This window comes from Siphateles boraxobius, unplaced genomic scaffold, assembly GCF_051911475.1.
Source record: "Siphateles boraxobius isolate OS27281-9 unplaced genomic scaffold, OSU_SipBor_1 1, whole genome shotgun sequence".
In the NCBI taxonomy this organism is placed as follows: Eukaryota; Metazoa; Chordata; class Actinopteri; order Cypriniformes; family Leuciscidae; genus Siphateles; species Siphateles boraxobius.
The window spans coordinates 20988574-21015771 of NW_027508699.1; the positions used below are offsets into that span (position 1 = coordinate 20988574).

At 36.6% G+C, this 27198-nt stretch overlaps 3 protein-coding genes across 5 annotated transcripts in view; all 3 read right to left on the bottom strand.

Moving 5' to 3' along the window:
- Positions 1 to 52: 52 nt before the first annotated feature.
- Positions 53 to 3382, bottom strand: best4 (bestrophin 4). Its single transcript, XM_077229430.1, has 9 exons — positions 2969 to 3382; positions 2785 to 2879; positions 2460 to 2693; positions 1687 to 1841; positions 1526 to 1603; positions 1296 to 1445; positions 1114 to 1194; positions 892 to 1028; positions 53 to 471 (listed from the first exon to the last, which is right to left on the bottom strand). The coding sequence occupies exons 1-9, from the start codon at positions 3118 to 3120 to the stop codon at positions 180 to 182; spliced, it is 1374 nt and encodes a 457-aa protein (XP_077085545.1). The 5' UTR covers positions 3121 to 3382; the 3' UTR covers positions 53 to 179.
- A 1740-nt stretch (positions 3383 to 5122) lies between these two features.
- On the bottom strand, positions 5123 to 10215 carry LOC143737404 (uncharacterized). 2 transcript variants are annotated; one of them, XM_077228795.1, is made up of 2 exons: positions 10003 to 10215; positions 5123 to 7579 (listed from the first exon to the last, which is right to left on the bottom strand). In XM_077228795.1, the coding sequence occupies exons 1-2, from the start codon at positions 10013 to 10015 to the stop codon at positions 6387 to 6389; spliced, it is 1206 nt and encodes a 401-aa protein (XP_077084910.1). In that variant the 5' UTR covers positions 10016 to 10215; the 3' UTR covers positions 5123 to 6386. The 2 variants fall into 2 exon arrangements, with proteins under 2 accessions (XP_077084910.1, XP_077084899.1); XM_077228784.1 differs by lacking the exon at positions 10003 to 10215 and adding an exon at positions 9641 to 9756.
- Positions 10216 to 11532: 1317 nt separating this feature from the next.
- glis1a (GLIS family zinc finger 1a) overlaps positions 11533 to 27198 on the bottom strand; it is a 29793-nt gene continuing 14127 nt past the window's right edge. Inside the window, exons 5-11 of one of the 2 annotated variants that reach the window (XM_077228844.1) lie at positions 26508 to 26669; positions 22852 to 22962; positions 21975 to 22122; positions 17824 to 17959; positions 12882 to 13021; positions 12092 to 12199; positions 11533 to 12013 (exon numbers count right to left, since the gene is read on the bottom strand). In XM_077228844.1, coding sequence (XP_077084959.1) covers positions 11985 to 12013; positions 12092 to 12199; positions 12882 to 13021; positions 17824 to 17959; positions 21975 to 22122; positions 22852 to 22962; positions 26508 to 26669 — 834 coding nt within the window. In that variant the 3' untranslated portion in view covers positions 11533 to 11984. The remainder of the gene's footprint in view (positions 12014 to 12091; positions 12200 to 12881; positions 13022 to 17823; positions 17960 to 21974; positions 22123 to 22851; positions 22963 to 26507; positions 26670 to 27198) is intronic. The other variant, XM_077228836.1, reaches the window with a different exon arrangement.

Genomic DNA, 27198 nt, shown 5'->3' on the forward strand with positions numbered 1-27198 from the left:
CATCATTGATGAATGAAATGATTTCTTTTAGAAAATCTTACTGACCCAGAACTTTTAAACAATAGTGTACATTTGTCAAAAGTGCAAGAAGGGATGAGTGTTCAAATATTGCAGCAAGTACATAATATGTGATCCAAATACATGACTAGTCAAATCTGAGTGGGAAGTGGCACATTTATCTATGGGTCTTGTTTTGCTGGTCCTGTAGTTTCAGGTGACCCCAAGAGTTTTTCCTGGCAGACGTGTTGAATGGTCATGTTTTGTTGCTGCTGTGGTGATAGGACGCTGCTCTTGGAAGGCTGTTCATGTCTAAAGCGCTCTCCCTTACATGTAGATCTGCAGCAAAGACATAACTCCTGCAAGCTCTTGCTCTTCTGCTTTTTTACTTTGTGTGTAGTCGGCCACACATTGATGGCAAGCATTTGTGTCTTGGGGGTTGGTACAGATTCCTCATTATCATCCTCAAGTATCCTAATAAATACAGAATTACAATAGTCAATAATGCAAGAAGAGAGTAAATCGCATTTTCAAGGATTTGATGCATAAATACTGACAACAAAATGTTTCATATCATATATCAGTTTCCAGTTGCTGAGAGCTGCTCTTCAGTACCTGTTTCTGTTTAACACTACTTTAATCACCAACAACCTACTAATTTATTCTGTTTGATAACAGATAACATTCACGGTTAAACAACTTGGCCAATGTATTTGATTATTCAATAGCAAGTTAAGTGACCAACCGACTTCACGTAATTGGAATAATGAAATGAAGAGTTGGCTTTTGGAAAAACACCTATTTTTTTATGTTTATCCCTACATTCAATTCTGCCCGTTTGATATTTACAATTTTGAAGTATTTATGAATTATAAATAGGTTTCAATTCTCCACCTCATGTCATGTGTAGAACCCATGAAGACAGGTTTCATAGTAGCTGATGGATATGAAGGACCCTTATCCACCCAGTATTTGTCCTTCTCAAGGGGAGGAAGATTTTGATGCATGTCATCTACAGCTAGCATAGAAACCTAGATGAAATAAACATTTCCATGAGTGGTTATGATCAAACATGCGTCCTTTGAAATGCAGTAGAGTATTTATCAATTTACTAACCTGAATGTTTCGATCTATGAGTTGGTTGGTTTCAAAATCATCATCGTCTTCTCCAAATGGGTTGATGATGAGTTCGCCTACCTTTAGGAATGAATGCACCCTTGATTTTAGTGAAATTGAATCAGTTTTGTGGGGGGGGGGGGGGGGGGGGGGATGTGCTATTTGCATGCTACCCATCTTACCTTTAACCAGCCCGCGTAAAAGAAGAACTCCAGTAGGGTGAAAATCGGGACATACAAGTCCACAACCTTCTCCTCAGGTTTCTCTGGTTTCACAAACTGACGCCCAATTAAGCAAAATGTAAAGAAGGAGTAGACAGCCACGGTCACTACCTGCATACAAACAGAAGTGAGATGACCTGAGGTGAATACCGTGAGCTAAACCCATGAAAGATCTGTGAGATGAGCTTCACCTGTGTGTAGACCAAGGGAATGCTGATCCAGTCATAGTGGAAGAGCATGCTGCATTTTGACCTATAGTTGTTCAGCTCCTGACAAAGAGGAAGAACATATAACAAATTAGTGTGCTTTTATTGTGCATATGCTTTATCTTGACATGTTTAAACACACTTACATCCATAAGCAGTCGCAAGGCTATATCATCTTTCACACGCCCTTCTTTTCTCGCGTTTGATGCCAGGTTTGCAAACCATGCAAGTGGCATCCAGTATTTGTTAAAGTCAGAGTACAGATGGTTTAGTTTCTTGAGCTCCTCTGCAGTCATGAATCCTGCAAAATAGATAATAAGAGGATTTCAATCTTTTAGAGGCCATGAGACCACCCACCAAAAAAGATCCTCCTTGCAAGGGACACCCATCTAAAATTCAAAAGTAAACTATATATTTTCACGGATAAAGACCAATTGAAAGAATTTTTGGGAAAATATTTAATATCTGTTCATTTATGTTACGTTTTTTTCTACTTATTCTAGTACTATTGAAAATGTATTTATTATTATTAATTAATTATTTATTTTATTATTTTATTATTTATTATCAATTTAAATCACAATTGTATTGTTTTCTTATTTTAATCAATTTTTTATATATTTATTTATCTTAAAATAATCTATTCAATATAAATCCAATGTGTATTATTTATTTGAACCTTTTTTATTTCAATAAAATATTTTTTTTTATTCATTTTAATTATTCATTTTATTATTTTTATAGGTACATTTTTGACCCTGTTTTTCTCTAAACTTTTTCCACTGGCCCCCTAGCACCGTATACAAACAATGCAGTAGCTGTTTACTTCATCCGTTATAATGAAGTTATGGAAAACACCTTAAAAGTACTTCTATTCAGATTCCTCCAAAACATTATCAGATGCGAATTTAGATCTTACCTGCCTCCACAATGTCCTCCAGGGTTGGGAACCTCTTGCGTACTCGTGTGCTGATGGAGCGCAGGATGAGGACCGAGGACAGGTTTGCGTATCTCATCAGAGTTCTCCTCAGCAGACGGCCTCTTTCATCTGTGCCATGGACATTCCCAGATACCACCATCATCAGGTTATCTGGCAGGGGAAAGCTTGTATATTGACCCCACCAGCGTTGAAACGCCTGTGTGACATAGAACCCTAACAAGGACCACAGACCAGTTTAACTTGTTACAAGGAATCCAAGGAGTAAGCAATGTCATGTTGCTTTGGTCAGAACATTTATGCTCACCGAGAACAAATGACATAGGGATGAGTTTAGCAAACTTGTTGCAATGACGTGCAAGTCGCTCAAACATCTCCTGTTGATCGATATTGAGGATACACCTGTAAGATGCAACATAGACTGATCACCTTCTTAATGATCGATTATTGTAAATGTGGATTATCAGAATGTTTTGGAAATGTCACAATACCTGTATATAACACTGATGAAGCTGTACAGTAAGCAGAAGACTATGAATTCTCTGTATAGAAGCTTGTAAATGCTTCCTTTCCATCGGAAGAGCAACTTTGAGAAGCCTCCAAACTTAGCATCGGCCACCTTTAGCGTGTAGGACACCGTCATGGTGGAATTCTAGGGCAAAAACACAAGGAATTTAAAGGTCATCACAGTTCTGTCACTGGAACAGTCATTTTTGTTGTTGTTGTTCTTACCTCAAGCTCTTTTCAAGCCCGTCTTCTTTCAGAGGAAAAAAAACACCTCTTGCTTTCACCTTTATATCTGTCTTTAATGTGGACCTATCAATCCATCTTGTGATTTGTGGTTTGGGAACCCAGTTTAAAAGAACATGTTTGTGGTCAATGTCGTTTTCTCACAGGTCTCATCATTATGAATGATTACTCTGGAAAACACACAGTAAAGGTCAAATTTATGACTAGGTATTTATCACTTGATGCATTTGCTAAATTATCTTTTGATTAAGATTTAGTTCTTTGTTTATAATAGTTTTTTAATGAGAACATAAAAAGCTTATGCAAGCCTCAAACGCCATGTCTGGGAAGAATGGTTGGGAATCCCACTGTATGAAACCCTGTTCTCTGATGCATGTTAATATTCATTTTAAATAGCAGCAAGTATAAAAGAATCTAGGAATTCTTAGTTACAGCATATGCAATAAAACCTGAATTCTCTGAAAGGCTGTAGTAATATTTACTGAAGTTATAAATCCTCTTTTATATCACTGCTGTAAAACCATTCTCGTGTGAACTGCTCATCGACAAACACACCAAAAAGAACAGAGATTTTAAAACCAGTAGCTTTAAATCCAACCAAACAACCTGAGAGAGAACTTATTAGTCAACTCTGATTGCTGTTGAGTTGAATTGGATTATATCCTATTTCTTCTTTTGTAGTCTTTATTAGACTTTTCCCATTGATAATATTGAAGATGTTCTTGAACATGAAAGGTTCAAAAGGCTTAAAATTAAGCCATGAAGCCTGCTACTCAAATTGTATTTATTTAGCCTATTTATTTAAAAACGTTTTACAGATAACATTTTTCATGCAGATGTAAATTTTACATTTGAAATGCTTTTTAAATAATTCAAATATAAAATAAATTCATCTTTAAATTCTGTTTCAAACTATTTCCAGAGAGAATGCGCTTATGCGCGAACACTAGGGGGCGGTAGACTCTAAGAGACAGAAAGTAAACTGAGGGAGACCCATCACAGCGCTGGAGATTCCAGTTCACTTCATTCAAGCAGAACACGCATTTCCTCCCAAAGGCTTGACCAGATGATTTCATTAAGGCGAGAAGAATCATGATAAGACGTTTCTTTTAGTTCCTTTAAATGTAAAATAGATACATCAAGACAGTAGTCAAACATTCGATTCCTTTTTAGTAACTGTCACTGAATTAGTAAAAAACTGTAATTGATGAAAAATGTTTGCTCTTAAATGAACATTACATGCATTTTCATTATTCAAACAAACATCTATTTTGAAGAGGCATCTTAGTTTGCTTATTTTCTTTCTTTTTTGTGTGTGTGAGAAATACAACCATTTCGATTATAACTAAATTAACTGACTTTGTAACACTATTACAAGTAGTTTGCTAAGCAGTTATAAAATGTATTATGGTATGGTCATAATTGCAATGATGGTTTAAATAAAATAATGCTTAAATAAAAGAACAAGCTTTTGTTCTCAGAGGTATAATCTTGAGTGTTTCAAAATAGAGATTCACACAAAATGCAGCAGGGCAGGTATAGATGCCATTAGAGCGCCGCAGGTTTTACTGGGACTGAGTAACCCAATGCTATAATTACAAACTCCCACACAGGAGGAAATCAGAGCTAGCTTTTTATTACTGTTGAGTGATTTCAGCCACTAATGAATAGGCTGGGTCATTATGGGGACACAGAAGCAGATAAATGGCATCTTGTGAAGGCCAGTGTGAGACTCTGGAAGGGCTATATTCATTACTTGCTCCCTAAGGACTCAGTAAAATGAACAAATTTCACTTAAATTTTTTTCCACAATTTCAGTCAACCAGCCAATGATATACAGTAGATACTCCAATTAACTAACACAAAAAACGTCTCAAAAAACATCAGAACAACAATTATGTGAAAAGGCATTTATTCAGAGCCTAGAATGAAATATAATTTATTATTTTCAGGATTCTTTGTTAATGCCACAAGCTCTCATATTAAAATCATACAGAATGACATACATCCAGTGTAACTCATGTACCCAAGATTACAAAAACTGTGTTTTGTTTATTTTGCATGTCAATATCTGTTTCCCCATCACTCTTGTTAGACATTTTGTTCTGTCATTTTGTAAATATAATGAGATTGGAGGTGTTATTTTAATATTGTTTTTTAAAAATATATTATTACAGTAGTCATTAATACACACACAATAAAAAAATGATTTACAAAAAGATTTACAAATTTCCATTTAAGTTTAAGTTTATCACCTGATATTTATATTTGATTTAATTTCAGCTTTATTTTAATTAATGGAAACGATAATTTTTTTTAATAGTTTTAGTTAACAATAAAAATGGACGAGACATTTTTTATAGGTAAAAGTTGAGTGTTGCTTGTTCTGGTGCACTTATTCGACCTCTTTTGCTTTATTTAGTCTTTCCACTGAAATCTGCTTATGTTAAATTTGACTTGCTGAGTCAGCCTGACATTATCTGAAAGCCACTTCATTTGACCAGTATAGCCGTTTCTGTTGATTTGATTATGTACATTTTTAACTCGCTAAGAGTAAATTAATTATTAACAAGGCCAAAAATAATGATTACATCAGCTCTGGCTGGATACAGGCTAGATACTATTGAATAAATGGTCACTGTTAACACATACACATATACATATACATAGGAGAGAAATGTTGGTCCATCATACATCAAATTTTAGCAAAACATTATTTTCATTTATAGTTACTATAGCAGATTTGTTTGCTTATGATAAGGACCAGAGGCTGGACTGTGGTTCTGTCTAATTTTCTCTTGTTCCTCTTCATAATATGATATTATATGTGACACCAAACCCATCATTGAAACTAAACACTGTAACTGAATTTGAAAAAGTAATATTACAACAATAAAAAAGTCCCATCTAAATTACAGTAGAAGTCGAAGATATAAAAATCTCAATATAATGAAAATATCCAGGTGACCGCTATATGATAGCTTGATTGAGTCTGCAAACAGCTTCGCTTGACACTTTCTCAGTACAGTAATTCATTCAAGTTTGCAAAAGTAATGGTTTCGCACTAATCACCAACATAATGGACACCGTAATGACCAGAGAGCCAATTCAATTCATAGACACAAAACTCCAGTGAACCAAATGCAGCATTTCCAGTTGTCACGAGAGGTCAACACTTTCATACTCTCCATGATCAGAGTCTTCGATTTCAATCCCAGGAACCAGGCTGTAGTATTCAGTGGACTGGGTCAAGTACGCCTTCTCCCGATCGGCCGAGTCCTTCATCACCTCGCTCACACTCACCGTGTCCAGGTCCTGCTTTCCCGCGGTCCCTTCTGTGGAGCAAGTGGACGGCGGAGGAGCCAGCGAGTCAACAGAGCCAAGTTTGACCTCCACCTCCTCATAAATATCCCGAGTGCTGTCTAACAGGGTGGACGAGGGCTGAAGCATCAGCTGGTTCTTCAATATGCCCTCCTTTCCTCTGTCGACAGACACTGCTGACTCCTCAGTGGGCAGTTTGGCATGTGGCCACCGTCCGTTGCAATGGGAGTTGTTGGCCCTTTTGCGAGTTGGGCTGAACGAGGGGGTCTCTTTCTTCTTCTTCTTTCTGCCACAGCACCAGCACAGCACCAAGCTGAGGAGGAGGAGCAAGGGAAGCAGGATGAAGAGAGCGGTCAGGTTGGTCAAATGACACACGTCACTGGTCTGCAAAGACCAAAGCGTCTGTCCTGCAAGATTTTGTGGAGAGGCACAGGTCAGATTACCTACGAGGTCCTGAAGGCTGCTGGAGTTGTCATGCAGACCACCTTGAAGCCCCTTCCACAGTGAGCATGTACAGTCCCAGGGGTTTCCAATGAGCTCCAGATGCTGTAGCGAAGGCTTAAGCGCTGAATGAGGCAGAGCGCTCAGCTGGTTCCATCCCAGGATCAACACCCGCAGTTTGTCCGAGTTCTGCAGAAATCGCGCGGGTAGATCCTTCAGGTGATTCACTCCCAAATCCAGCATTTCCAAACTATAAGCTTTAGCGAGGAAGTCAGCTGGGAGAGATGTCAGTCTGTTCTGGCTGAGATACAACTCTCTCAGTGAACTGACAGCATCACCGACCTCACTGTGATCTATGTGACTGATATTACAGTCAGTCAGGTCCAAAACCTGCAGGTGTGTATGTGACGAAAAAGCCGGCCACGACACCTGGTTGAATGTGGATCCTGAGTAGTTCAAGCAGCATGTGTCATTGGGTACCTTAGATGGAAAGTCAGACAAAATGCTGGCCGCTGGACACCCACATCCCCCAGTGCTTCCTTCAGTCACACACAGCATTTGGAGGATCCCCAAACCGCATAACACAAGCCCTACAAAAAGAAAAACAAACAAGGATTAGACAAAATTTCAGACTTATATTTAAGTAGTGAATTTCTATAGCATGTGGCACCAAATGGAATGACAAAAATAATGATGGTTTCCAAAGATATTTCCCAGACACTCATATACATGAATCTATTGACTGCATCTAAAACATACTTTTAGAGATGTACAAATGCTCACGAAATACTAAACTAACGGGATGATTTAAATCATACTATTATGTATGGTATCATATTTAATTAATGCATTTTACTAATTTGACATATTTTTTTCATTCTGTTCTACTTAAAATCCTGGTGCCATTCAATTCGTTTTGATTACTTACCCACTTAAACTTTAATACAAATTTTGTCATTATTACTTGGAAACGGACAGTTTAATGCTCTCTGATTCTACATCTTCAGAGTGAAATATCACATCCATGCCAATTCTCTCTCTCTCTTTCTGTTATGTTCTAGCTTGACCTCCAGGGATCTGCTTGCTCAGGTTGAGCAGAGCGGTAAAGATCCCATGTGCATAGCAACACTCAGGGCTTCCGCACTGTTGTCGTTAGTGTGGGAGTTGGCATGGTGATGAGGTGAGTCTGGGATCAGGAGTCCACGCTTCACGGAGAAACATCTAATCTGGCAACCATGCAGCTGACGGTTGGTTGGGGAACTGAACAAATATATATCACACACACACATCCTTTGATGCCTGATGTGCAAGACAATAAGTGCTTTCCTGTTCACGTTCATTAAACAGAAGTGAAACAATCATAAATGCTTGATTGACAGAGATCACTGCATGTATAACAATATATCCTGAAGAAATATGTTTTCTTTTATTAGTGAAACAATGCTTTTAGGTTTTTTACTACTACTTTTTTGTTAGTAAATGTTTTCATGAGTAGTTTCAGAATCTTCTCTTTAAGAACACTTTACTCCAGTATCTTTTTCCCTGCTGTGCAGAGGACTGTTCATGTTTGTGTTCCCTCACAAGTATAGGCCTGGCATCAGACTTTCCTGATGTAAACAATGGAAGTGGAATGTGAAAACCCCCTGACAACACAGACTATCCACATCAGGAACGAGGGCTGAGGAACCAGGCCAATCCAGCCCTGCATTCACTACTGCTGAAACACTCATTTTAGTTTAGATAATATCACCAACAGCTATTTGCTTACACAACACCCAGCTCAGGATCTCACTGAAATTATAAGGCATGCACAAGTGGCAAACATCATAAATCTAGAAGTATTTAACTAGATATTAAGAGTAAATCTTATAATGAAGTAATGGTAATAGAGTAGCACAATTTAGAGATTTGCAGATTGAATATAATATGCCCAAACCCACATTAAGTCCTTCATAGTGTGCTCTATTTTTTTATTTTAAGCACTTAATACCATTGGAGAAAAAACTATCTTTTTGGCTTAAGTTCAGCAAACTAACAAAACAATCACTTCAATTTTGATCTAAGCATCAGATAAATGCTAATCTCTCTCTTACATACACACAGGTTTGTTTTCCTATTATGGTGGAGACTTTCCATTGACTATTGTTTTATACTGAGCTAATAATATATTATCCTGTTAGCCTAAACCGGACCATCCCAGAAATCTGTCTGTCTTGTGGTGGTTATCAAAAAAAAACTGTCCCAAACACACACGCAAACCAACAACTAGATCCTTCCAGCGTTAATTTTTTTTAAACGAAATGTTAAACCAAATCCGGTCTTTGTGTTTCCCTTTTATAGTGGATGTAACGGGGCTAGTCCACAAAATATGAGCTCACTTGGAAATCTAACTATTAAGGCCAGCCAAAAGGAGACAACCAAAAAACATAGACTGATTTTCTTTAAAATTATGACAGTTATTGTGACTGAGTTATCAATATTGTACAAGGGAGATCAATTATGTGAGGTTAAAGGTAGACCTACATGTACTTGGAATGCAGGTTTGTTCCAAAGTGGAAAGAGGGTCTTGTTAATTATAAGCTATGACATGCATGCTAAACTTTTCTTCCTAATGTGTGAACGAATGCATTAAAGCGATGAGATATTCCTACCTATCCTACATGATCTCATGGCAGAACAATGCGCGCTGTTACACCCAGTCCAGCACTTTCCTCTCAGATAGCGGATCTTTTACTCAAGCGCAACTTCACAATGTGTCTGGTTAACACTGGTAAAACAGCAACAAGTCAATACAAAACACACAAAAAATGATGTCCGCAAAGCAGAAACGGTCAACATAAGACGTTTCTAATTAATACATTTAACGTTACTTATTTTGAACACAAACCAACCTCTGTCCACCACTGTATATTTACGGAGAAATTCTAACTTTACTAAAATCCACTCGGGCACATATATGCGTGCAATAGTAACGTTAACAGAGCAACGGTAAAGCGTTAAAAGTGACGCTTACCTTCACCTGTCATGATTGTGAGCTGTTTGTATAACGTTAACTGCCATTCATTCAGATGAGCGCTAGAGCAGCAGTAGGCTATGACCCGACTCTCTACTGTACAGTGTGTGTGTGCGTGTGTGTGTGTGTGAGAGCGTTGGGTGTGTCCTGATCCACACAACACCGGCTGGAATGTGGAAATTCTGCTTCCTGTGTGTGTGATGCAGAGGAAAGTGAGTGAACACAGCGAGAGGGAAACGTACCTGGCAGGGCAGACTTCCCTCATTTGCTTCATGTGGGTCTTTGTGGGGTGTTTGGAGGGGGATGGGGCTCTTAAAAAGGCCTCATCCTTTTACATGAGACTACATTCGTTTCAAGAGCATTTTCAAACAACGTTCCAGTAACCGCAAGAGTTGTAAAAGTCCACAAACCCTTAAAGAGTGTGCTAAGCAGCTCGCGAGAAATTGCGTTCGCTTGATGTGGTAACCATAGCAACAACACGCTGCTCGCGCTCTTTCTGTAAAATCGGAATGGTAGAATACTTAATATGGATTATTTTATATAAACTGTCCTGCCAAGAGCTGAACTTTAAAATCAACCTTAGAATAATATAAGAATAATATAAATAGCCTATCTAAAATGTTGCTTAATAGATAGGGTGATCGGCCAGTCTGGTTTGTTTTCCGGAGGACAGTCCCGGTTTTTGGAGTTCTGTCTCCGACTAAGTGCTGTCCCCGAAAATGTCCCGTTTTACAGCACGTTCAAAACAACCCGCAAATACACAGCAAAAGCCCGATCAATAGAGACAGCTGGTTGCCAGAGCAGTCGTGTAGTGTTTACAGAGGGCAAGATACACTGATTAGGCTACTTGGTTGCGCTGACGCGCTCCACTGGCTACAAAACTTTAGTCATGAAGAACTTACGACGAGACATGATCGACGAGCAATCACTGCTCTGTCATCAATAATTAAAGAAGAGACAAAGCTATCGGTTTCAAGGTAGTCACATTCGAACTAACGTTACTCATGTTAAATTAAAGTAGTATTATTTGCATGTAACTTAGGCCTATTACATAAAAGGGAACATTGTTGCACTTGCACACAATTTTAAACGTTCACCCTTTTGAAAAGCTAACAAAAAAAAACTATAATTGCTGTATAGGCTAATTATAATAGAATTATAATCATTATACAAGTAAAAAATTTTGCAAACTTTATGCCCCCGCCAATATATTTATTGTCCCTTTTATTCATAGCCTTAAATTAGATTAATGATATTTTTTTCTGACCAATGAACAAGGAAATGACCCCGGTTTTCATTTAATAAATCTGGCCACTTTTTTATTAGCTGAAAGTTAAACTACAGTTCGGGTAAAAGGAGGACGGACTTTTAAGGAGTTATATTCGAGTTAACCACAAGATGGAAGCATTCTACTAGTATTACATCCTTCTGTTAGCCTGCGGACGAGCATTTCATGGTCAAACACCTGAAACGATCCGGATAGATTGATAGATAGACGGACGGATAGACGGATGGACAGACAGACAAAGATTTTTTTCTCTGTCATTTATTTGAAAAAAGGCGGCAAAATGATACACCATATGATACTGGTATCACACATGAAACTAATGTTTGAAAATAGGCATTATATACAACATTATATAAAGAATGTGTCATGTTACCAACTCAATGTAAACAGCATATCTCCTAACATTCTCTGTGCACACTAATAAAATTACAGTGTCTGTTCAGCATCAAAGCATAAGGCTGCATCATCATCATCATCACCAGTGCCCAAGCCAAGGAGTTTCTCTTTTCTCGGTCTCAATGCTCAAGGAATCTCAGTGGATGTTGCTCCACTTCCTCAAAGCCCATGCTTGCCTCGTTCCTTCGCTGCTGCTCTCAGGTCCAGTGGGTCAAATGTGTTTCTCAGTCTATAGAGCACATCTGTCCGTGGAATTGTTCATATAGATCCCAACCGGAGCAAGGCGATTCCCATTCACCTACCGTATGTCCTGAGTTAGGCTGTAGCCTGTCAACAAAGAGGGAGGTTTGAAGAACTGAACCAGAGATGAAGATTAGGAGCTGACTGACATTAACTGACACTTACCAGATGAGTTTATACAAGTAAAAGGAAATCCTTTTCCGGCAAAATTATGCAGATCATCTCTTTCATTGCTGGAAATCTGCTCAACACGATTAAAAGTGGCCTGAAAACCTAAACAAAGAAAGTACAGAATTAGCTAAATACATTGAATTTACATTTTCTACATACAGTAGTAGGCCCAAGTTGATATTCCACCAATAAAAAATTACAACCATCTTTTAAAAAATTAAATCACCTCAATATTTAATTAAAGGATTTATAAAGCATCCTAAAAACTCATTTTGTTTACAAATTTTGTTTACTAAAAACTCATTTTGTTTACAAAGGCGTCTAATCATCTTTCCGGCCTGGTCCTGGTTAACATGCACATGGATCCTATTAAATTATCTAATTTAGTGATTTTTGAGCTGTTGTTGAACACTGTTTTAACAGAGCCAGATTTTAATCATTGCCACTTGTTATTATAAACTAACCACGTAGACAATAGGAAACAAGTAAATCCAACTATAAATCTTTAACAGCAACAATGACCCTCTTCATGAAATGCTCTGTGTTCCCGTAAATGAAGGCCTTCCTGAAACTGGCTGTAAAATCAGTTGAAACAAGGTTTTTGTCCCAGACTTACTTTGCTGACTAATGCTGCTGCGTTTTGTAAAGTTAATGCATATTCCAGCACTGGTGCCAACAAGTTGTCAGTTTGCGGAAATATCGAGACTTTAAAAACCAGCAGAGTGAAGAATGCCTTTCACCAAATTTTAGCATTAATGAAGGTAATACAGAATAGCTTTCTTACCGTGCTGATTTATTGGTACTTCATTAAACATCTGGTTGAGTTTTTGATGTGGGTTTAGGAAGTAGCTGTGTTTCTCAGAGACAGACTGGAGCTCATTGGTACCACTGACCAGGTTGATTCCACAAACCAGTGGAGAAAGTCTGCAAGAACACACCAGTTGATTTTAAATTCATGCATGCTTAACTTCTACTAAAATGTATTTAATGACCTTCAAATGATTCAATTGCAAGTCCCATGATTCATTGTTGCATGAATTTAATCATTATTCTTTATAGATCAAATATAGAGTATATCAAGAATAAAATTAAAAAATATATATATAAAATTTATTTTATCATCAATTTTACATTCATTCATTCTAGTGCATTTCAAATTCTGCCAAGAACTGCTTTAAAAAAAGTAATAAAAGATTGTCATGACACATAAAAACAAATAGTTATGCAGTAACTAAGAGGAATGAGCACGTCTAATACATGAATCCAGCTAGAGTTCAGTAACCGATGAAATAATGTTTCTATTTCTAACTTATTCCTCTTGAGAGCCCAGCAAAGGCTTTAACTTAGAGGGACTCACAGCTAGCCTGCAAAGAAGCATTACTTAAACGATGTGGTCCCTTACAGAGAGGCCAGAGGGTGTTCGGCCCAAGCATCTTTTGTAAGAACTTCAGTGTTATTCGTCAACAAGATTCGTTTGTCAATATAACTCCCATCAGCATAAATAGAGCTACACCCCAGAGTCAACGAAACAGTCATAAACAGATGATCTGAGTTTGGAGAACACCTAACAAGAGACCAGAGACCATTCCTCTATACAGAATCCCCAGCTCCATGTTGGTGGTGCTTCTCTTCAATTCACCCCACTCATTTTCTATAGGGTTGAGGTCAGGGAACTAGCGTAGTCATGGCAGAAGCTTCAATTTGTGCTCAGTTGCATATTTACGTATGTGTTGATTTTGATGTTTGTTTTGGACCGTCTGAAGGAAGATCCAACCACGGCCCATTATAGGATTTCTAGCGGAAGCCGCAAGAGTTAAATTTTTATCTGTTGGTATTTGCTAGAATCCATAATACCATGTGTCTGAACAAGATGTCCAGGACCTCCAGCAAAAAAAAAAAAATAGGCCCACAACATATAAGAACCAGCAGTATATTAAACCGTAGGCATGGGGTACATTTTATCCATTTGCCCCAAACACATCTGGTGGGTTTGCTGCCAAAAAGCTTTTTTTTTGTTTGTTTCATCTGACCATTGAATTAGAATCCTTTCCCTTATTGAAGTTCCAGCCGTGTCTGCCAACTGAATATGCTGGAGTTTGTTTTGGGAGGGGCGAGGAGGATTTTTCTTGAAACCCTCCCAAATAACATGAGGTGATGTAGGGGTTGTTTGATTTGATTTTTTTTAGGCTTTCTGACCCCCAAGACTCAAGTAATCTCTACAATTCTCCATCTGTGATCCTTGGAGAGTCTTTGGCCACTCAAACTTTCCTCCTCACCGTGCATTAAGGCAATATAGACACACGTCCTCTTCCTGGTAGATTCGTAACATCTTTAGTTGATTGGAACTTCTTAATTATTGCCCTGATGGTGGAAATGGGAATTTTCAATGCTTAACTGTAGCTATTTTCTTACAGCCACTTTATATTTTGTGATGCACAACAATCTTTTGCTGCACATCAGAATTATATTCTTTGGTTTTACTCATTGTGATGGATGATTAGGGGAATTTGGCCTTTGTGTTTCCTCATAGTCATAGTTAGACAATTTCATGTTCCTAGTCACCCTGGTATGCTAAACAAAAGTAAATATTAATGGGAATTTACTTAGTTATTTTATTCATAAAAAATTCTAGGGGTGCCAATAATTGTTGCCAACATGTTTTTGGAGAAAAACATTTATTTCATAATGTGATTTTCCCCCCATTGTAAATTATTTTACTTCAAAGAAAGGTTAGATTTTTGTGCATTTTTTTTGGGGTGATAAAAGATCATTATTTATTTTTTACAGCGATCTTTGATCATATTTACAAGGGGTGCCAATAATTCTGACTACCGCTGTATAATCATTTTTATTTTGTTATAAACAATTATTTTAGGTTATTGCATTTAATTTTTTCAATTTTATTAATTGAATAATATTCATTATTTACTGCTCTAATTTATTTAATGTTTTTGACAATGTTTTGTGTACAGGACCACGAGTCTAAGAAAAAAAAAACGGAAAAAAATTCAGGGAAAATAAATTTCAATTTAAATTGATTGTTTTAATACACAAATATTTGAGCTGGATGTTCCTGAATATAAATTTTACTGGTTTGAATGTAACTTCAATTTACCCACCACTATATTAGAAACCAAATTGTATCTGACTAAAACTGAATTAAACTTGGATTTCAGCTCAAAGAGTTTGGTCAAATGAACACAGAATATGAGACGTCCATCCACCCACTCATGGTCTGTGGTGCTGTGTCCTGTCACAGAGTATAAGAGGAAGATAAGTGCTCTGTTTGTGTTTGGAGGGGGAGGGAGTTGCCCAACAGCGCTGCTCGTGTGCGTGGAGCAGAGGGCCGAGTCCCAATAGAGCGGCTGTCAGCACAAAACTCAGAAAACAGTTCCACTCTCTATATTTTTACAGCGAACCTCTCTATATGCATTAATCACAGCCAGCTGCCCTTACGCACCCTTAGGCTGGAATGAGAGGAATCTTTCATGCAGCGTTTCAAAATCCCAATTTACCCATCACATTGATCCTCCTCTTAGTTGACAGTGCGTTACTTTCAGCAAGCACAGCGAAGTGAAAGACTTGCTTAAAGACTTTTAGGTAACATATCCTGTCATGTTTGAGGAGGTCATTAAATAAGTTAATGAAATGACTCAACTTTACAGGGCAGGAACTTTCATCGTGGAAAAGATTTTATGGATCCAACAGTACTCCTTTTAAACATACAGGTGGAAGAAAAGTTATTACTATTATCAAACATTGCTCTGAATACTAAAGGAGCTCTAAAAGTACCAAGACTGGATTTATTTGATTAGAAATAAAGTAACAACATTAATGTTGTGAAATATTGTTTAAATTGTCATTTATTCCTGTCATTTATTCCTAAAATGTGATAAAAAAATTCAGGATTTTTCAAAGTTCAAGAGAACAGCATTTATTTGGAATATAAATGTTGTAACTATGTAATTACTGCCACTTTTGATCAATTTAATGCATCTTTGATTAATAAAAGTATCTTTAAAAAAAAAATCTTACTGACCCTAAACTTTTCGATGGTATTATGTAAGGAAAAGTGTGTATTTTAGAAGCTGTGAAAGTCTTTCCACAACTGGAATCACTTTTTTTTTACCTACTTTTTTAGTAGTTCATTTTTAAATGGTGGTTTGAAGTGATGTATGCATTTTTAAAAGTCCTTTAATATGAGGTAATAAAACAGCATGCATATAAATTATAAAATCATGTGGAAAATGCTCAAATAGTTTTAGATGAAGTAAAGCTGGTCAACACCAATATATTTTAATGCAAACATAAATCAAACAGAATGATCTGTTTGGCTGGAAGATCTAATGGCTAATAACTGATGAAAGACCAAATATCCAGAGGAACTGTAGGATAGAATCTTTTCTGATACATGTTTTAAAAGAAAGTCCATCAACATACACCCACATTCACACAAAAATCAACCACAAGTCATTCAAAATCTCACATTTCATAACAGGGTTTTGAAATAACAACAATACTCAGTAAGCAAAGTCTCCTAAATGCTTATTTTTTGCCAAACGAAACACATTTTGCAATGGGATCAGATTCTGATGACAGGAGTTAGAAAAGATGATTTAGTTATAAAATGTTTCAAATCATTTAAAACCCATTTAGGGAAAAATGAGCTTTCTGTTTTGGGATCACAAACCCAGTTCTTCAGTGTTTCTGTCATATAGTCAAAGGTAGGTTAGCTAGCAATAGTGTGCAGGAAGTGTAGGTTCTGTTGATACGTTCTGTTATTTGATAAAACACATTTCCTGTTTACAGACACAGAGTTTGTTGCACAGTGTTTTTGTCACATTACCTCAACAGTGATTGTTGTTTACATAAAGCAAGTCATGGCATGTGTTCCCTTTCCGGACACGTCTGGATAAGCAAACGTTCAGAAACAAACACTGCCTGTTTGTGGTGAGTGACAAAATAACAATATGCATCTTTAACAACAACAATAAAGAAAAATGAAAAGACAAGAATAATTATTAAAGCCTTTTCTAAGAACCAAATTTTACGCAAGACATAGTAGTGACCACAAAAGTGACCAAAATTGCAAAAAAATCCCTATGATCTCTGAATTGTCCATGTGGCTTAAGATTGTATAAAGATCTTAATGCAAGACATCCAGTTATATATCAAATCCCTTCACAATCAGCACATATTTGCGTGACAGCGCAACAGTAATATTGAGAGAACAGGTCATGGGTTAACTGTGTGTTGTAAAAAAGCCCCATGCGAAAGCATAATGATAATATTTTTCTATTGGGGAAACATGTGTTGCCACACATCATAATGTCTTCGTTCTCAGGGCAGGGACGATTTGCTCCCATCTCATCGGCTGTGTTTTTTTTTAATGTTTCACATCATAGCACATGTTGCTAACTGCTGTGGTTAACGCACATAAATGCACTGCAGATGGAGTCCTCCAGTCAGTGACAAATAGCCAATTAGACTCAAGTAAAACTGTTCCCATATGTATCAGAGAAGCAAACTGGATTCCATGCTTTATGTTTGCTAAAATTCATATTATGCTATGTTCTGAGGCAGTGGCATTATTAGGATGCCATCCTGGGGTCCGAATAATGTTTGCCACCGAAATGTCCACTATCATCAGAATGCAAAATAGTGCACTCAAAAACATGGGTATCAATTTGTTCACAAAAGAATCATCAAAGACGGCTGATCCTCACCTCGTCTGATTGAGCTTGTTATTGTGCAGATGGTTGTGAAGGCTGACGCTGCTGTGCTCCATTCCGGGCTGCTCCAGAGTTACACTGGAGGTTCCAGGTAGGAGTCTGCTACACGATTCATCCTCCTCGGAGTATGCTGTAATTAAACCAACAGGAACGAGAAAAAAGGAGAAAAAAAACACAAATGAGATCTCTTTACAGTTACTTCACAGTTGCTTCTTCAAGACAGCAATACAATTAAATGGAGAGCAAATGGAGACATTGATTAAGTCTTTTGCAATCAGATTTCAATATGAACTCAAACAACACTGAGGAGAAACATTTCTGTAGCAACAAATCAAACTAAAAAATCAGCTTTGCCATAACAGGAATAAATTATATTTTAAAATATATTCAAATAGAAAAGAGTAATTTAAAATTGTAATAATATTCCACAATATTACTGTTTTTGCTGTACTTTTGATCAAATAAATGCAGCCTTGGTGAGGACAAGAGACTTTTTTTTTTTAAAGACTTCTATTTGACGCTTAACCAGAGATGACTTGGAGCTGGGCTTAATGGACAATGTTAACGAACATGAGGATTGTGCTGAACGGATTTCAAGCACGGTCTTTGCAAGCATGGATTTTACCGGACGTTTCAGAGTGGTATGTTTTTTTGTATTTTTCTTATAGATATGATGTTATCCACAGTTTAATCATATTTGTCGGAAAACTATGGTAATACAAACAGTAATTGATCACAAATTGTTGATAATTTTCCTAAGGGGTGGTGAAGTATTACAAAAGCAAGAGCTTACAAAAGCTAAAGAAAACACTAACATCAATACTGGCAAAGTGGAGGCAAAGCTTTGCCCTTCGTTTACGTCATAGATTAGCAACTACATAAAACTTATAATTGGAACTGTTAATAGAAAACACAACTACAAATAATAAGACATACTTACAAGTTGTGATCCATAAACAACAGATTTTCCTGACAAAATGGGAATGGCTATGTTTTTCAGGAAAAGCTTTTGTGCACATAGCCTGCCTTGTACTGTCTTCTGAAAGCTGTTCTCCGTAAAATGTGCAGCGCACAGACAAATGTTGATATTGTAATATTGTTCAGGAACAGTGTTAAAAATACATTTTAACCACAAAGTTCATCAGCCTCAGGACAAACATTTATCGGAGTGTAAAAAACAGCGACAACACTCTTAATCTTCTCTAGTGCCGGTTAACTTTTTTTGCATATTCCGTGGCATGGATTATTTAAATGAGGAACATTATGACTTCATAAGATCCAGAAAAAGTGCATTGTAGTCCAAACGAGCCATGTGTTGTGGTTCTTGAAAAGTGTATTCTGTTAAATAAAATATCTCTCTTTGGAGCGGACTTTGAGCTTTGTAACCTCGGAAATCATTTTTATGCTCAAACAGCAACATTACAGACTAACTAAAGATGAAAAAGTTAAAAAGCATAATAGGACCCCTTTAAATGTGTACTGTAAAACACATATAACATGATTTGTTGTAAGACTGGGTAAAATCTTGCTGAAAGTCCCAACATTACCGTTTAATTTATCGTATTCTCCTGATTGATCAAGGTCAGAATTTATCTAATAATGTAGTCAGTTTGGCTTGTTAATGTTAAACATCTTTCAAGTCATTCTTCATTAGAAACAGAGTTGCTTCTTTCTTATTAGGCAGAATTAGACGACTGAAATACCTGTGGCTTCTGTCTGCCTGTCACATCGTTTATAAAAGTCATCTACTTTAGTGTGCACTACCCGCATGGATTTTCACTGCAGGTGTTGACTAAAGGAGCCCTGCGCTGTCTGACAGCTTCTTGACTCAGTTTGAAGCATCTGAAGGAAAAACAGCTGGAATGGAAAAGATCCTGGAGTGTGGGAGACATGCGTGTGGTGGCCGTTTGCCCATGGTGTGAGCCCAGTGACTGCGCAAACACTGGTCTTTTGAGCTTGTCGGAACAGCTGATGTCAGAAATAGTACGTAGTGTAAATGATGGGTATAGGGAAATGAGGAAGGGAGTGGACGGGGCTCTAAGCACATTCTCCTTTCGACACATCTGTAATGCTAAATGGCATGCACATTTAAACTTTTTTTCTGTGCACTGGTTAAAAATGGATAGCAGCTGGAATTATACAGACTGCTTGTGTGCAGGGTTACACAATGTCATAGTTTACTCTCATTGCTGGGTTCTTTTACACTAGCTTTCAAAAGTGTGAGCTCAGTACGATTTTTTTAAAAATAAATGAATACTTGTATTCAGCAAGGATGCATCAAATTGATTAAAAGACAGTAAAAATATTTATAATGTTGCAAAAGATAATAAATTCTATTAATCAAAGACTCCTGCAAAAATGTAGCACAGTTTCTACAAAAATATTAAGCAGCACAATTGTTTTAACATTGATAATCATTTTTTTTTTTTACTGTACCCAAACTTTTGAACGGTAGTGTATATCTTACTGTACGTCTTACCAGTGAAGCCTGCTGTTATGTGGCCGTACACACTGTGCTTACCATGAGCGCTCTGACTGACCTGATAAATGTTTTCCGTGCAAATATTTCAGCAGTTATGTCCCGTATTTCTGACGACTAAACAAGCGTTTCCAATCATTTGTGAAGTAATGATTCTTGTGGGTTGATTCTTAAGGGCAAATTGGCCAAATGTGTTTGCAAAAACGTTCTTAAACTATTTGCATTCGTGTGGAACGCACTCCCACTGAATCATCTGAAGCCATTTCTCAGTCAGTAAAAAAACAGACACTATCAGGACAACAAACAGAGCTGTTTATCACTTGTTTTCGTATGTAAGCATGAACTAAATGGTTGTCTTTGACAATTTCGTTGCTTTTAGCAGTTTTTAGGGTTAAAAAGACTTAAAGGGATAGTTCACCCAAAAATGAAAATTCCCTCATGTTGTTCCAACCCTGCAAGACCTTCGTTCATCCTACGTGTGACGTACAACACAGAAGCCTACGCTGTTAAACTACGTGAACTGACTCGAGGCCCACAGAGAAGGAAATGAATAGTTGATATAAAGTCACTAATTTCGTTTTTTTTGCGCACAAAAAGTATTCTCGTCGCTTGATAAACTTAAGATTGAGCCACTGTAGTCACTTAGACTATTTTAATGATGTCTTTAATATCTTTTCGGGGCTAGCAAGTTTCAATCCCTTAGAAGCCTATGGAGGAGTGAACCAGCTCTCAGATTTAATCAAAAATATATTAATTTGTGTTCGAAAGTCTTACGGGGTTGGAACAACATGAGGGTGAGTAACTACTGACAGAATTTTCATTTCTGGGTGAACTATCCCTTTAAAACGCATCTAGAGATACAGTAGACGTTGCTGTCACATTCCGTCAGATGAATCCTATAGTCGCTTACTTTAGTCCAACTAATAATGACTGATTAATAATGACTGATATTATGTTTAGTTTTATACTATTATACTAGATTTAGTTTTAAAATATTAAAATTTTGTATTTTGATAAAAACACAATTATACAAGTAAAAGTATTTGACTTTTTTACGTATTCAGATTTTTATTTAAAATATCTTTTATTTATTTATTGTTGTGAAATTTGCTGTTCATTGATGCAATTATAGCTTCAAATTTTCTGAACTGCAAATTCAGAATTCTAAAATTCAGAACTCAGAAATTCAAATTATACAAAAACTATAGGCTACAGTTTAAGGGTTCTGTGTTTAAAAGCAATGCTCGAACTGAGCATTTTGGACAAATAATTGTCAGAGAAATGTAGTATAAAAAAAAAACAATAAAACACACAACTATAAAATTCATCTCAAATCGTTACGAATTTACAAATTCAAATATATTTGACTTTTTCTAGAAAGAAAAACTAAACCTTTTGTGGGCCTTCCACAAAATATGGGTGCCTTTCATGCAGAAAAGACCAGTTAAAGACCAGAAGAAATTTTCAGATGCTGGAGTCTTTCTGTGGAAGCTGGTTAGTTAGGATGCCAAGATGATGCCAGGACAAGCGTTAAAAAAACAACATGCTGGTTATTTCTATCAGGCACACTTTGCTTCCTTCCAGTTTTACAGCACAAGCTGGAATATGTCTCTCAGGCCTTCCATAGCAAAAAGCCCAATGCAGCATTGCCCACAAGCACACCTACCAGTAAAGCCTTCCTGATGAATCTCAGTGAGGGAGGTGGGACACCTGTAGTTTGGGCTGTGTACTGAAGGAGTAGAGCCATGGAGATGCTGCAAGCCAAGGCGCACATCCACGACTTCCTCCTCCACCTTATTGCGTAGTTGGACCTGCTAAGATAAAGAAAACCTATCTAGAAAATATACAGCACTGATGTCCCAATCTGAAACACAATCACTAGATGTCAAAATCAGGGCATGATTTTGACCTCAGGTCATCAGGTTAGGATCTATCCTGTGAACCAAAGTCAAAAAGAAATTAGAGTATGAAAACTGATTTAAAAATTGAAATCAAAATTTTTTAAAAATAAAAGGCATTTTTTTCTGTTCCAACTTATCGCATTTCCCGCATTTTGCCTTTGTAGAGCAGTACCGCTCATGACGTTTTTGCAAAGAGCTATGGGCTTGACTAAAAAAAAAAACTTTGTTGTTTATTCATTTGAGCATTCAGTGGAGCTGGTGAGCATGTTTGCTATTTGCATGTCACATCTGGCCTCTTGAGGAATAGAACTGCACTGCTTATTAACTGTATTACGGGAACACATGTGTTCTTGTTTAGAATGCCAAAGCCATGGGAATACACAAAGATCTCCTTCATTCTCTTTTGTTTGGAAAGCAGGAACAGCCCATAAAACAATAGGCATTTTCATCAAAGGTCTCTGAGATGACAATTACTGATGAAGTAAATGCAATAAACAATGTGACATAATTTATCAGGTAATTAAGTTCATCTAACTAGATGTGTGTGTGTGCATATATATTTTTAGGTTATTAAGTTATGTAGTGGGGCTGAACTTGTAACAAGAGTCTCCCGATACAAAAACAAACACTTGAAACTGTTACCTTGTCCTGTGTCTGCAGGGATTTAGCGGAGTGGACCTTGATGTGTTTGCGCAACGAGCTGGGGTCGGTGTAACGTTTGGTGCATCCTGGGAGCTGACATGCATAGGGTTTCTATGAAGAGTGTCGCATAAAATAATAAAGCAAGAGGCACAGAAGAAGAGAAGGATAAATTAGTCATTCACATGCATAATTCAATGATTTAAGAACAATGAACTGATGAAGAAGGAACATATAAAATAAGAATAAGAAATATTTAATTCTTCATTTATAAATATCATTATATTTTCTAGAGTGGTCAAATCCCATGACATTTTACAAACCTGAACTAACCTTGGCTTGTCATATGGGTATGCAGGGGTCCTTATATGATCTAATTTCCGGTTTTAAGTTGTTTTTTTGTCCTGCATGTTGTACCACATGACTTTAATTTGATGAAAAAAGGTTTTTACATATTAATAATATAACAAAATAATAACAAATAAAACAAAACAGCTTCAATGCTTTAAAATAATAATAATAATAAACAAAGTACTGTTCAAAAGTGTTTTTGACCAGTAAGATTTTTTTCTAAAAGAAATTAATACATTTATTCAGCAAGGATATATTAAATTGATCAAAAGTGACAGTAAAACATTTATAATTGTACAAACTACTTAAATTTTAAAATAAATGCTGATCTCATAAGCAATGACTCTGTAAAGTTTTGTAAGGTGCCTTAATGCGCAAACACTGCCTACAGTTTAATGATATTCAGCAAAATAGAGAGATCTTTGGTAGGTACTAAACAAATATTTAATTACTAATGTAGTAATTTCTTTGGCTAAACTTTGGTCAAAAATGTACATTTACACACAAACTGACCAGCAACCGCAAATTTCAGACACTATCTTTCTTTTTGTTGCTCAACAGTCACCAAATGGAACTTATAGGATTGTGGGATATCAGAGGCAGCAAAGGATACATCTATGCTGCCTTCAAAAATCAGTCAAATGAAGGTATCTCAGGAGACAGGAAGAGAAATTAACTTTGGATTCGAACGTGCCTTGATGCCTTCCTACCTTGGAATGCATCCATCGAAGGCAGCTTTTTTAAGCTTTCGGACGCAGCCATGGTTTTCCTTGTCACTGTTTTGCCTGTGTTCGAGTTCATCATTAGTTGTCATTGTTTCTGATTAGTTCACACCTGTCCCTCGTTCCATTAATTATCAAGCCTTGTGTATTCAACCCTCTGTTTCTTCAGTTCATGATTGTGCGTCGTCAGTAACTATGTTTCCATCCAAAGTAGCGAATTCAACTTATGCGCAAAATGGGAATAACGCAGTGAGTCGGAGAGAAAAAAAAATCACTTCCTGATAAACTGCCATTAAATATCACTATGAAACGTAGGAGAAGCACTGTATATATTAATGTTCGCATATAATAGACCGCACAGACGAAACGCATTTTGGAGGATGGTGCCTGCTTTTTGGGAATACCATTCATGTAAGGCCATTCTAGAAGGTAATTATTATTTTGATGTCAGACTTTACTCAGCATTTCAGAACAAATCAAAACAGCAGTTCAGATGGTGTGCAAAAAGGTCGGTCTGCTGGTTAGTCCAGTTATGCGGTCCCATCGCAATTGGCAAAGTCACATGAATTTTTTGATGCGCATATAGGAATTTATTCAATTAATGTGTTTCCATCATTGTTTATGCGCATTGTTTTCTTATATATGTATCCGACTCAAATGAGCACATACTTTTTTTTTTAATGCACATTTTTTGAATTCATGCGCATCTTGGCATTTCCATCCAGCAGTTTTCATGTGATATCCCAAAATGCGCATAAAAATAGGTGGATGGAAAAATAACTAGTGTTAATTTGAGTTCAATGGTTCTTGTGTAGTGTAATTGCTTTTCGTGTTTGAGTCTGTTATTATTGTTCATTCTGTGTCACACATCATCCTTGGCATTTAAATTACAAGCACAAGACACCTTAAGAATAAGAATAAGACATGTTTCTTGAATATCAAATCAGCATATTAGAATGATTTCTGAAGGATCATGTGACACTGAAGACTGGAGTAATGATGCTGAAAATTCAGCTTTATCATCACAGGAATAATTTAATTTTGAATGTATTTAGAAAGAAAACAGTTATTTTAAATTGTAATAATATTTCACAATTTACCATTTTTTTCATAAAATAAATCCAGCTACAAACTTTTGAACCGTAGTCTATATGCCAAATTAGTTAAGGTTTTCTTTTTGAAGAATTTAATTCCTTCATTTAGGGCTTTTTCTTCATTATATTAACAGTTGAAAACACTTTTTGTTGTTTGACTTTATGCAGCAAAATTAATTTTAATCCCAATATTAAAAAATACACTTTATGTTATGAAAATTAATAAATACTTAACCTTCTCAAAGTATGGGACAGTTCATGACTTTTCAGGGAAAAAAAGGTTTTCAGATTCTTCACATGATAAAATACAACAAATCATCCACAGGCTGATACACAGGCGCAGAGTGATACGCACACAAAAAGATTCAGTAAATATTATGAAATCTCTGCATCTGTCCACCTCAAATATTAACCACACGTCACCTTGAGCTACACAAATTCTGAAAACAGCACAGACTAATCAATAATGTTGTCTCTTTAGCAATTCACTTCTTACATCATGTTTCAGCTGCACATTTAGAGGGAGAAGGAAAAATAAATGCTTTATTGGATAACTTTCCCAAGGTCTGCATTAATAATACAGAGTGACATAATGATAACTAAGCCCTAAACAATCCCCTTCACAGATGTGCTCCACTCATCTAAGTGACGAATTATGTTTTTTGCATGGTTAGCACGTCTACAATTATAAGTGCTATGGCTACCATCAAAACCTTACTGACAGCAGCGAATGAAACCACCCTGTTTTGAATAAATCAGCTATGTTGACTTAAATGTACCGAGGAAACAGATATCACTTACAAGCTGGTTGCTACACAGCTTTTCAGGCTGGCATGAGAGCTGGGGAAAGATATGTGCAGCCAGAGCTAGTAGTCACCGAAGTGGCTAAAGTTTTTTCTTAAGTCATTAAAGTAAAAGGAGACTTCTCCACTGTTCCAGACTATAATTCCTTACTCTGAATTAAGTGTAAATAAAACCCTGTTATTTTAGGGGGACTACTATGTCTGGAAAAATTGACAAGTAAGCTTTCCTACCTTGTTTGTTTTCATTATTGGTGTATACCTTTTCAGACTGGGTAACACACATGACTAAGTTAATATTCATGATGAAACATAACTACATAAATACACAGTGGGGTCTTAGTTTGTTTATTTAATTAGTGACCAAAAAATAATAATAATAAATAAAATATATATGTTATATATATATATTAGTGACCTAAACAAATTATTAAATTTGTTTAGGTCACTAATATATATAACATATATATTTTTTTATTGTTTACATAATTATTTACATAATTATTTATTTTTATTATTTACATAAGCTTATAAGCACATATTACACAAACTTATTCTGAATAGATGTTACATTAAATAATCTTTATTCATTTTTTCTCTTCCCAGTCTTTTGAACTCCATTGTATAAATTTGTGCAGTGCATTTTTTTTATGTTTTTTACCTGATAGAGCAGTAAGAACGGTAATGCATACCATGTCCAAGTGTGTGCGCTGGTGTTTGGCGCGATCACTAGAGTTGCTGAAGGCCTTGAAACAGCCGGGATGCTGGCATATGTAGGGCTTCTCTCCGGTGTGGCTGCGTAGGTGGATCTTCAGGTTCTCCAGACGGGAAAATGCCTTACTGCAGCCTTCAAACTGTAAGACAGCACCCATACACACAGAAATATGAAGAAAAAAAGTCTTCACAAATATCTCCAGGTCTTTCACTGTATGAGAATGTACATATACATGCAAATTATGACTTCTAGTCCCGTGGCAGAGAGCACAACATGCTTTGCACTGTGAGCAGGAATTAATATTAATTAAAGGATGATATTAAACAGAAGGCAGATGGTTTTTAAACTATTTGTCACCTAATGCCATTCCACCTCCTCAAAAAAAAACAACAACAACAACAACATTTCTTGTCTGATACCAAGAAAATTAAAAAGACGATGACTTTCTTCCATGGAACACAAAAAGAGAACCTCTGAAGAATGCTCAAGCTGCTCTCTTTCATTCAATGAAAGTGGATGGGGGTGTCTAGCTCCAAAATGACCCCCAAAAAAAGCATCATAAAAGAAGTCTGTGCGACTTCTATTTGTGTGCATATTTTCCAAGTTCTTCTGAAAAGACTGAAATTTAAGCCATTATTTACTCAAAATCATTCACTTTCATTAAATTA